The sequence below is a fragment of the Silurus meridionalis genome, chromosome 17 (assembly GCF_014805685.1).
Source record: "Silurus meridionalis isolate SWU-2019-XX chromosome 17, ASM1480568v1, whole genome shotgun sequence".
In the NCBI taxonomy this organism is placed as follows: Eukaryota; Metazoa; Chordata; class Actinopteri; order Siluriformes; family Siluridae; genus Silurus; species Silurus meridionalis.
Window position 1 is genome coordinate 11,302,720 of NC_060900.1, and position 12,829 is coordinate 11,315,548.

Genomic DNA, 12,829 nt, shown 5'->3' on the forward strand with positions numbered 1-12,829 from the left:
GAAATGTTTCTCCAAACCCTGGTCCATTTAATGATTGTGATCCTACTTTTAAAGTTCCGGCTGATTTTAGATCTAGATCAGGCCTGGGTTTTATTCATATGAATGTGAGAAGTCTGCTCCCCAAGTTGGATATGGTGCGTATTTGGGCAATGAATACAAGCCCTGATGATTTGGTAATATCTAAAACCTGGCTCAGATAAAATCATAGGTATAGATGGTTATACTGTTTATAGGGCTGATAGACCAAAGAGGGGAGTGGGGGGGTGGCAGTTTATGTTAAGGATAGATTTGAAGTCTCTACACTCTGAGTCAGTAGTAAACAAAGACGAATTTTTAGCTTTAAATCTTATTGTTTCTAAAACCTTGCATCTTACTATAGTTGGATGTTATAGACCTCCATCAGCTAGTAATGATGCTATTTCCTCCTTAATGCATACATTGGCCTCTTTGAACTATAAGGAGTTAGTACTTATGGGTGATTTTAATGTGAACTGGTTACAGCCGCCATCTGATAGTTTCAAAACAATCTGTGATACTGTGAATCTCTTTCAGTTATTAGAGACTCCTACCAGACCAAATTTGAAGGATCCTAAAAAGTCCACATTAATTGATCTAATTTTTAGCAACACTCCCCATAAGTACTCTTCAGCCTCAGTATTTGCTAATGATGTTAGTGACCGTTGCGTCATTGCTACAGTTAGGGATACTAAGTTACCGAAGTATAAGCCTCGTATTATTACAAGGCGATGTTTGCGGCATTTTACCGAGCAAGGTTTTCTCTTTGATATAGCACTGTATTACTGGGACAGGATTTTCCTTATTCCCGATGTTGAGTCTGCTTGAAATTTTTTTTAATGAAGGTTTAATATCGCCTATCAATATGCACGCCCCATTAAAAAAATTCAGAGTTAAAGGTAGAAATAACCCTTGGTTTTCTGAAACTCTATCTGCTCTTATTCGTGAGCGTGATGTTGCGTGGGCAATAGCTAGACAATCCAACTCATGCTCAGATTGGATCTGTTTCAGGCAGCTTCGAAATCGATATACAGCTGCTATTAGAAAAGCTAAGGCTGATTATTTTATTGCAAATACTGCTAACTCAAATAAACCGAAGAAATTTTGGCAGAATATAAAACAGCTAAGAGGAAGTAAGATTAGCTCTAGTTTTCCTTCATGTATAAATATGGATTCCTCTAGTATTTCAGATAAAGAGCAGATGCTCAATTGTTTTAACAATCATTTTGTTGCATCTGGCACTTTGTTTGACACTCAAAATAATACATGTCTGGATTGTAACTCAGACTTTATGAATGCAGAAAGTCATTTTAAATGTGCATCCCTTATATCTGAAATTAGCGCAGATATTATTACTTCCCCATTAACTTACATTTTTAATCTCTCACTAAATACTGGTGTTGTTCCAGAAATATGGAAATCAGCTTATGTATTACCTCTGTTAAAAGGGGGAGAGCCTGCGGAGTTAGATAACTACAGACCAATTTCAAAGCTTTGTGTTTTAACTAAGATTTTAGAATGTTTTGTTAGTGAACAGCTTACTTGTTATTTGAATACAAACAAAGTGTTGTCTATAAATCAATCTGGATTCCGCAAAAATTACAGTACCACTACAGCTGTTTTGAAAGTTTTAAATGACATAGTGGGATCAATTGATAAAGGTAATTTCTGTGCCTCTCTTTTTGTTGATTTATCTAAGGCTTTTGACACGGTGGACCATGATATACTGTTGCATAGATTGAAAAGTGTTGGTTTATCAAGTTACGTAATTTCTTGGTTTAAAAATTATTAAAGCGGAAGAACTCAATGTGTCCAAATTGAAAGATGTTTAACTGGTTCATTAGTTACTGCTAAAGGTGTTCCCCAAGGATCCGTGTTGGGGCCCCTTTTATTCACTATTTATATTAACAGTCTTGATCATGCAAAACAAGATGTTAATCTCCATTTTTATGCAGACAACACTGTCCTGTACTGTAGTGCTTCCTCTGTGCAGCAAGCTCTGTGTAAACTTCAGTTAGCTTTTAATGTCATTCAGTCACGGCTTTCTAATTTAAAGCTTGTTCTGAATAGTGATAAAACTAAATATATGGTGTTCTCGGGTTCAAAGAAACTCGAAGGTAATTTGATTTCTTTTCAGACACTACAAGGTTCAATGAGCAAATTAGTCAAAGAATACAAATACCTTGGCATCATTGTCGACGATGCTTTATCATTTGGCTCTCATATTACTCAACTGAAGAAAAAATTGAAAATTAGGCTTTGGTTTTATTTTAGGAACAAGTTTTGTTTGTCATTTAATGCGCAAAAGAAATTGATTTCTGGTACTTTTTTATCTGTACTTGATTATGGTGACGTAGTATATCAGTTTGCTCCAATCTCTATTCTTTCTACCTTAGATGCTGTTTATCATGGTGCCCTAAGGTTTATACTACATTGTAAATCTTCTGTGCATCATTGTACCTTGTATAAAAGCGTGGGCTGGCCCTCTCTGTTCAGTAGGAGAAAAATTCACTGGTACATAATTATTTATAAAGCTATCTTGGGGATGTTACCTTCGTACCTTTGCAGTTTAACGCAACAGAAATCTGTCACAAAATACTCTTTACGCTCTCAAAACTGCTATACGCTGTCAGTTCCTTTTGCTAGAACTGAACTGGGTAAGAAATCTTTTGCATACGCAGCACCGTTTGACTGGAATCTTATCCAATCGAAATTGAAGTTGCAAAATCTTCTCTTCATGGACCAGTTCAAAGTAGCTATTTGGCAACTGGAAGACGACTCTGTGAAATGTAACTGTTTTTAAACTTTGTTTGTGAAATGTAATTGTTTTAACTGTGTTTGTGATGTGTAAGTCTGTAACTGAATGTATTGCTGCTCATCTTGGCCAGGTCACTCCTGTGGAATGAGATTTTTAATCTCAGTGAGTTTCTACCTGGTTAAATAAAGGTAATAATAATTTGAGGGAAGAACTTGAGGGACAGTCAGCTCCTTTGGCTCCGAAGAAATGAAGACGGGTGTGCATGCATGTGTGTGTGGTTTATCCGCAACGCATAAAGCACAATACCTCTAATAAAAGCAGCCACCATTTTGAACTGGCATCATTCACATACAAATATAGGTTGCTCCTCTCATACAATAACATAAGGATAAATAACATTACATAATGTATTGACTTGCATTGCTAAATATTAACTCCTTCAATTGGATTTACTGACTATATCTTCTTCCTCTTCTTCTTCTTTTGGCTGCTCCCATTAGGGGTCGCCACAGCGGATCATCTGTCTCCATACCACCTTGTCCTCTACATCTGCCTCTTTCAAACCAACTACCTGCATGTCTTCCCTCACCACATCCATAAACCTCCTCCTTGGCCTTCCTCTTTTTCTCCTACCTGGTGGCTCCATCCTCAGCATTCTTCTACCAATATAATTTATGCCCCTCCTCTGCACATGTCCAAACCATCTCAATCTCGCCTCCCTCGCCTTGTCACTGTCTATATATAATAGAAATAAAAAAATAACCTTATTAACAATATGCCAACATTGCACAATCTCTTTTAACAAAGCGAAATATATTTGTTGGCTTCCGGTTTTGGCGCTATATAGCCAGGTTGCTGGGTGGCGCTCTAGTTGGGCGGCTGATTAAAGGAAACGTCAGGCCAGCAACACCGGCGCCGGCAAACACCCAAACACAGGTTAGCTGCACTAACCGTAACTAACAGTAATCCCCTGTTTATCGCAGTGGTTAGGTTCCAAAACTACCTGCAAATAAAGAAAAAATTGCAATAAACGGACGCCACCAGAAAAAATCTAATTGCATGTATACAGTACTGTAATGTATTACATTTTACTTCATTTTTTTATAATTAATGATATCTTTTTAATAATTTTTATTATTTCAACATAAAACTTCATAAAAACAAATCTCTATAAGTTTTTTGGTCTATTGAGACCAGGAAAATCAGCTGAAAGAAACAAGTTATGTGGCAAATACAATTCAGCAATAAACCGAGAGAGTGAGATTAGAACTGCAGTATTTATGATACAGTACATGTATTTTAAATGCATATTTCAAATACAGTGAGGAAAATAAGTATTTGAAAACCCTGCTATTTTGCAAGTTTTCCCACGTAGAAATCATGGAGGGGTCTGAAATTGTCATCGTATGTGCATGTCCACTGTGAGAAACATAATCTAAAAAAAAAATCCAGAAATCACAATATATGATTTTTAAACTATTTATTTGTATGATACAGCTGCAAATAAGTATTTGAACACCTGTCTATCAGCTAGAATTCTGACCCTCAAAGAATTGTTAGTCTGCCTTTAAAATGTCTACCTCCACTACATTTATTATCCTCAATTAGATGCACCTGTTTGAGGTCATTAGCTGCATGAAGACACCTGTTCTCCCCATACAATCAGTAAGAATCCAACTACTAACATGGCCAAGACCAAAGAGCTGTCCAAAGACACTAGAGACAAAATTGTACACCTCCACAAGGCTGGAAAGGGCTACGGGGAAATTGCCAAGCAGCTTGGTGAAAAAAGGTCCACTGTTGGAGCAATCATTAGAAAATGGAAGAAGCTAAACATGACTGTCAATCTCCCTCGCACTGGGGCTCCATGCAAGATCTCACCTCGTGGGGTCTCAATGATCCTAAGGAAGGTGAGAAATCAGCCCAGAACTACACGGGAGGAGCTGGTCAATGACCTGAAAAGAGCTGGGACCACTGTTTCCAAGGTTACTGTTGGTAATACACTAAGATGTCATGGTTTGAAATCATGGATGGCACGGAAGGTTCCCCTGCTTAAACCAGCACATGTCCAGGCACATCTTAAGCTTGCCAATGACCATTTGGATGATCCAGAGGTGTCATTAGAGAAAGTCATGTGGTCAGATGAGACCAAAATAGAACTTTTGGGTCATAATTCCACTAAACGTGTTTGGAGGAAGAAGAATGATGAGTACCATCCTAAGAACACTGTGAAGCTACTGTGAAGCATAGCGTTGGTAGCATCATGCTTTGGCAGTGTTTTACTGCACATGGGACAGGGCGACTGCACTGTATTAAGGTGAGGATGACCGGGGCCATGTATTGCGAGATTTTGGGGAACAACCTCCTTCCCTCAGTTAGAGCACTGAAGATGGGTCTAGGCTGGGTCTTCCAACATGACAATGCCCCGAAGCACACAGCCAGGATAACCAAGTAGTGGCTCTGTAAGAAGCATATCAAGGTTCTGGCATGGCCTAGCCAGTCTCCAGACCTAAACCCAATAGATAATCTTTGGAGGGAGCTCAAACTCCGTGTTTCTCTGCGACAGGCCAGAAGCCTGACTGATCTAGAGAAGATCTGTGTGAAGGAGTGGGCCAAAATCCCTTCTGCAGTGTGTGTGCAAACCTGGTGAAAAACTACAGGAAACGTTTGACCTCTGTAATTGCAAACAAAGGCTACTGTACCAAATATTAACATTGACTTTCTCAGGTGTTCAAATACTTATTTGCAGCTGTATCATACAAATAAATAGTTTAAAAATCATACATTGTGATTTCTGGATATTTTTTTTTACATTATGTCTCTCACAGTGGACATGCACCTACGATGACAAATTCAGACCCCTTCATGATTTCTAAGTGGGAGAACTTGCAAAATAGTAGGGTGTTTAAATACTTATTTTCCTCACTGTATAAAATATGATTTTGTCAAAATAATTTAGTGTTTTGTATTTTTTGTAGCTTTTAAATACTGTAAAATACTTTGTAAGAAGTCTACATGATCACATCGTAAAACTGATAGAACCTCTGATTGGTGCATACTCAGTAGCTTGCCCAGACTTGAGATCTGAGAGATGTTGAGATCAGAAAAGAACATTTATCCATATGGAAGAAGGTGGTCAATGTCGGAAACTGAATATTTTCTGCTAAATATTACCCTAATTATTGTAGCTGTTTCACGGATCATTTTGTATACCATTGTATGAATGACCAGTGTTGGGCAACGTTACTTTTAAAAGTAATGCATTACAATATTGAGTTACTCCCCAAAAAAAGTAACTAATTACGTTACTTAGTTACTTTTTATGGAAAGTAATGCGTTATATTATTTGCCATTAAAAAAGAAGTTATATTAGGGCAAAATACATGTTTTAAATATTTAAAATGCTTAATAACTTCTTAGAGAACAATAAGATGATCGACTAAATTTTGACCACAAGGCTGAACACTTTCCAGTCCACTTCTGTACACTGCTTTGCAATCTGCCTTCGCTATCAGAAATGTAACTATCGTTCATGTATATAAGGTTAAGGGTGTGGGATGTACACCGGTGATGTGGAGGGAGAACATACCTCTTGCTGTCATCTCGTAAAATTTCGTGCAATTCCGTAAATATGACCTCGTCCACATCTACATCATTCTCTGCTTCATCATCAGCTTGAAACATTCTGAACGCTTTTTTACAAAGTTTGCGTAGTGCTGTGCTTTGCATGAAGGTATTGTTGGTTTTTTTTAAGTGGTATTTTTTGCAGTTGACAAGAGCTTTTCACCAACACATAATCTACACTTAACGATTATTCCTTTCTCCTTTTCCTCGACTTTTTCAAAATAATAAGAATTATTATTTACTTTCATTACTTCCATCGCAGTAATGTAATTCTCTGGTTTGCCTCCGCTTCTGACCAGCTTCTGTTCTCGTGGCTCACACGTATAAATGCACGATTCTACGTGACTACGTTTGTTTTAATTCAGTATTTATTTTTTTATGCAAAATAATTTAACTGGAAAGTAACTCGCATTACTTTTTTTTTTAAAAAGTTATTAAAAAAAACCTCAGATATTAATGTGTAAATTTATAAAGTAACGCGCTACTTTACTCGTTTTACTCGTTTACACGTAATATTATTACGTAACGCACATTACTTGTAACGCATTACCCCGAACACTGTAAATGACAATATATTTATGATGAACAATCAAATGATTAATTAGTTAGAAACTAGCTGCTATGAATACAGGTGCCATCAGTTGTCTTCTTATGAATAACTTGGTTGTCACTGAGTCATGATTAATGATGCAAAGTATTACCAATTAAATACCAAACACTAATAAAGTAAATTAGGATACAATTATGAGTCATTCACAAACTGTTAAACAACTGTTGGTTGCTTTGAACTAACTTTTATCTGGCAGATCACAGCGATATGTATGTAAATATTTGATCTGTTAACTGGTTGCATATGTTAGATTTATTGCATGATTCGGCCAGAGTAAAGCTGCTGCTATCAAACATTGTTTACTTAGTCAGCTTAATGGTGAAGGGATCAAATAGGCCAGTTAGCAGGTTTGCGAAGAAATTTCATTCTCCCTTCTAAAAGTATTTATTTATTTATTTTTAAAATACAAAAATACAGTAGATTATTTTGATATATAGTGTGGCTGCTATATATTGTTTTATTTTAATACACTTAAAGTTAAGGTATTTTAAAATACGTTTTGATGCATCTTTGCTAACCTTGTCTACCACCATTGTTAAATTTGCTGATGATAAAAAGGCCTATTTTGGAGAAGATGAAAAGATTTAAAAACAAGTGGAGAACAATTTATTTCTGAAACTTAGCATACAAATGAGATGCTTGTGCATCTTAAATGAAGATCAAAGTGACCCCAGTAAAGAGAGTGGACAGTTTTTAATACCATGATGTTAACATCACACCAGACTTGACACATTCCTGTCAATATCCACACCCGGGGGAAGAAACCCTGTCCTCATTTTTCCACCTAGAATAACTAAGGGACTTACCCTGCTTACGAGTTCTACCTGGCTCTAAGGTTTGTAGATAGCCTGTTCAATGTTGTGGGTTTGGGCTCAAAGGGTCAACTATTCTATGAGAGAGAGTACCAATCACATCACACCTTAAGACCCCGACACAACCCAGGTGGATCTGTTCGCATCTCGAGACGTTTTTGTACCCTAGAACGGGTTACTTCCCTAAAGTGCCCTCGGTCGTCGACCCCTGAGGAGGCCCCAGACCAGGAAAAACTGAACTGGCTGTGCCCGGTGCGAGCCCTAGGCTTACTTCCACAGGACGGTCCACAGGACAATCCCTGTGGGTAGTCTGACCAACTGCTCATCTCATACGGCCCTCTGAGGAGAGGCCTCCCTGCAATAAGCAGACCTTGAGCAGGTGGATCATTGATGCCATCGCATCCTCTTATGAGTCCTCTGGTCTCCCCACTTCATTCGGCATCAGAGCTCACTCGACCCGGTTCAGAGCTGAACTTCGTCCGGTTCTCCAACCTGGACATCGGTGCCACTCCTGGCCCCACTGTCCTTCGACCTAAAGATGAGTCCACTAAGCACGACTTGCCGCGGGAAAACATGGCACATAGTGAAGGTCTCTGGCACATAAATTACATTACCCGTGGGGGGCAGTCATGTTTCATTTCCACTTCAAGCATTTACTGAAGTAATACAATATGCATGCACATACTGACAGCCAGCGACAGAGCTCAAGAACCCTAGAAGAGAAATAAAATATGAATGATTCAGATATTGATGTTTTTTACATAATTGCATGGGTGTTTAAACATTACTGTAGGGTTCATATTCAGTTATTCAGTTCAAATGATTTTTTTTACGTTAGTCTGGTGAACACTACTAAGAACATAAAACATGTTTGACAGGTAATTTATGTAGGATAAGTTAGATGGCTGCCTCTGTGTTTTGTTGCACTTTATGTATTGTTTTTGTGGTTGTTAAAACAGTTTGCTGTGTTGGTACCGGGAGCTCATTCACCAGAAAACAGCTTCAGTTCGTAATAACTTATTTCATGGGTTTATTAAGACATCTGTGATTTTACTTGACATTCTGGTCAATGGTTCTCCAAACGTAAACCCCGGAGGAGAGGAAAATGTGCCGGTGCGCTCGTACACCTCCGCAAGTATCACACACCCGTGCCGGAAATATTTCTCTCCAATGTGTGTTCACTGTGTAACAAAATGTTACAAACTACAGCTTCTGCTGGAAAATAAATGAGACTGTTCTTCGCCCTCCATTATGCACTTTACGAGAACGTGGCTGTGTGAATGGATGCCGGACTCTGTGCTGCAGCTGGCAGTTTTCCAGAGAGCAGACCACAACATGGAGGCAAGACGAAGGGTGGAGGAAATAGTTTCTACATTAACAGTTTTTGGTGCAAAACTGTGTGAAAGTGATTCATTTTGAGTCTTATTTTATAACTATAAGCTCTTCTACTTGCCGTGCGAGTTTATTAATTCATTTATTCTGGATGGTGTTTACATTCAACTGTGCAGGAGGCACAGCACATGCTCGCATACCAGATCCAGTGTGTGGAGTGCGCACAACCAGACTCATGTATTATTGTCTTTGGCGAATTGATGGATTTACCGGGGTGGTAACTGCCACCATAAGAAAATGACAAAAAATATATACCCATAAATAATGGCAAGAAATCTTGTCTTTCTATTATAGCGTAGTCCAAACAAACAAGTCTTACAGTATGTACTGCTTTGTTTTGGTCAACAAAACACACTCAATGCAACTACTCTGATCACTAATCACAAACAAATTAATTTATCCTGATCTTTGACCATGTCATGGTCCATATAACTCCTGCATACAAGCAGAAATTAAAGCTCTCCAAACCTGTTGAACTTTGAGCAAACCAACAGCCTGGATAAGGTTCACTGTCACTTTGAAAGACAATGGGACAGCTTGAATATCATCTCCCACAACACCACAGCTATATCCCATCAGCTTCACCTCCCACATTACAGCAGGGACTGGGGCCTCTACACAGCTGAACACTTTAACCACCCACCCCCCCTAAACCCACCAACAAGGACACATTAGCAGAGCTTTTAAAAGACAGAACCCCCACAAAGAAGCGAGACCAAAACTATTTTATACCCAACAGTAAGAAATTAATCAAGAATAACATTCTACCATTAAAACTTTCTATTAATGACTGCAAGTAAATAACTGTAATTGGTCATCTGAATAAAAATAATAAATATATTTTCTGCCTTTCTTGAAAAACAATACAATTTTACAGTATTTTAGCATTAAAAATATGATTGAGACTAAAGAACTTTGTCCCTTGAAATTATGGTAATACTGTTATTGTAACAGAAGACATAAATAGACTCTAAAACTCTAAATTGACACTTTCTTAAAGATGATGCTTTCAAAAATATATGTATTTATTGTTTTTGTTTGATGTGTGTGAAGTGTTGATCTTTTTTCACTTTACATTTTTTATCTACTAAGTGCCCATTCATTCTTTTGTCTGTAATGTAATGCCCCATGATAAAAAAGACTATAAAACTATAACCTATAATTATACACTTATATTATACACTTAATTATCTTTTGCACTTTGTATTGTATTTTTTGCACGCAAAGGCAGTCATCTTTAAATTTAAATAAATACAAATATTTAACTGGTAGGCAAGTTATTTCTAAAATATGTTTTATTTTCTTTCTACATTCAGAAGGTACTTTTCCAGGAAACCACTGTTTCATTTGAAAAATACTGTAAAATACAGGCCACCCTGATAGTTCATGGTGCTTTGTTCTTCAGGAAAATCACAACTCAGACAACATTGCCTTCAAAGTTCCAAGCAACCTAACAAGGCACTGATATACACACAGTGTAGAGAGAACCCAGCACAAAAAAACTAGTTCTAGACAATTTCAATTTCTCTGCCCATTTTGTGCAGTGTGAACAATGGAGGATGTCAGTAAACAGTATAGTTTATTTTCCAGGGGCGTGGGCTGAAAGACAAAGAGTGGTTTGCTGGAATATGTGGACGCAAAACTGCAGAGGACACCTTACTGAAAGTTAATAAGGTAAGCAGCCTTTAGACAGTGATACCACATAGCATGCAGCTTACAATGCAAATCCTTTATTGCAATGATTGAGGCACAGTCACATACAAATACAATTTGCAATTCCTTTTGAAAATTGTCTGGAATACCCTTTCATAGAGAGAGGTACTGTTCAAGATTTGCTAATTTAAAGTTGTTACTTCAAATTTGTATCAGTACCTGAAACAACACAGAGAAATATATGATGATTGCATGACAGAGAAAACCTATATTAGTAAAGAAACAGCTAAACAAACAACAACAAATAACCTGTTACCTGAACAAAACAAAACACAACTACAGATGTGTCACACCATATGACAAGTCTAACAGATCTCGCTGGTTGGAAGAAAGACGACAGGCGATGGTTTAACATACAGAGCTGTCTTTTATTTTTAATTCACTTTCCTTCCCTCGTACTCACCCACTCACGGTCCCGCAAGTGTTCTCTTGATGCCAACCCGAGAAACCGTACACTGTCCTGGATTGGCACTCTTCACTCAGCGACCACCGCTTCTTTCCATCACGTCTCCATACACACCCTCAGCTCCGCCCAGTCTCTTTTTCTCTGGTGTTTTACATCCTGTGTAAAAAGAGCTGTTTCTAGCCTTTTTGGCACCCTACTCAAGATTCCTACTATCCCCCCCCCATCTTATTTTTGTGAAAAAAAAAGATTATTGTTTTATTTAATTTAGCTCTACTTTTGAGAAAATAAGTTTTACTTTAATGCAAATGTTAAATTTTGTAAAAATAAATATATTTTAAAAACATTCTAGTTTTAGAAATGTACATTTTAGCATTATTACTAATCTGTGTGTGCATTTTCTTTGATAGCCAATCAAGTTAATTCATGGTAACATTTATTATATCGCAATCGCATACTACAATATTGACTTCAATAATCGCAGCATGACATTTTTCCCAAATTGTGCAGCCTTAATTTTAATTAAAGGGGAAAAGGTTTTTGTGTGTTCATACCATTCTCTGTGTAAACACCATAATTTGTACTCTCAGTTTGATAGAAAAAAAAGAAGCAGCTTCCTTCCCTTCATTATGCGATCTGAATGAGCCCAAATATCTGAATATCTAAGTGTTACAATGTAGTGCCTATAGATAATGTCCTGAAGTGAATATTGTAATCGAGGTATTGACAGAAGCAAATGCAGTTAAACATTTTCTCACAGAAGCATCATTAAAAATTTATAGCATGAGGCTTAATTGAGGACAAAGCCCAGGCAATTTACAAACAGTTGTTTTACTGGACAAAGACAAAAAACAAAACCACAAAAGAAGAATCAAATAATAAAATACAAGACTCTATACAATGAATAAGTAGACACATAACACATGCACATAAAAATATAAACTGCCTAGCTAAAAAAAAAAAAAAGAAAAACCTGGTCAGCTATGTTGCTGAATCTAGACTAGACCAATGTTGTAGAGACTAGGCATGATGTGTGCATCTCTTCATTCTCCTCTCTTCTTACCCTGATGCATCTATCACTCTGGAACAATGTACGTCTGGACTTATCTGCCACATAACCTTTTTTCATAACTCTAAAGTCTAGCAAAGTGAAGATTTTTTCCCCCTTATAAGTCTTATTTATAACTTATTTTTATTAAGGCTAGTTAGCTGTTTAGTACCAAACTCTGATGTTCTCTTCAAACTGATAATGTGTAAAAGGAATTCACTTTCACTCTCCAATATAAAATTTGGTTTCACCAAATGTTAGTCATCTATGATCACAATTATTATATATTTATGACAATTACTTTTTTAGGATGATTGTTCATTATCCTAACAGATTGTAAAAGTTAACCTAATTTTAGTAGTTTTAGCAACTCTCCTTATTTGATTTCTTTGCTTGATGCAGGCTAATAACTTGATCCTTGTGAAACGCAGTAACACCTATTCCACAACCACAG

At 37.2% G+C, this 12,829-nt stretch overlaps 1 protein-coding gene across 4 annotated transcripts in view; it reads left to right on the forward strand.

The window, feature by feature from the left end:
• Window positions 1-12,829, forward strand: part of si:dkeyp-117b11.1 (B-cell linker protein) — a 111,488-nt gene that overhangs the window by 84,787 nt on the left and 13,872 nt on the right. For all 4 annotated transcript variants that reach the window (XM_046870603.1, XM_046870604.1, XM_046870605.1 and 1 more), the window contains exon 17: window positions 10,802-10,885. In XM_046870603.1, coding sequence (XP_046726559.1) covers window positions 10,802-10,885 — 84 coding nt within the window. The remainder of the gene's footprint in view (window positions 1-10,801; window positions 10,886-12,829) is intronic.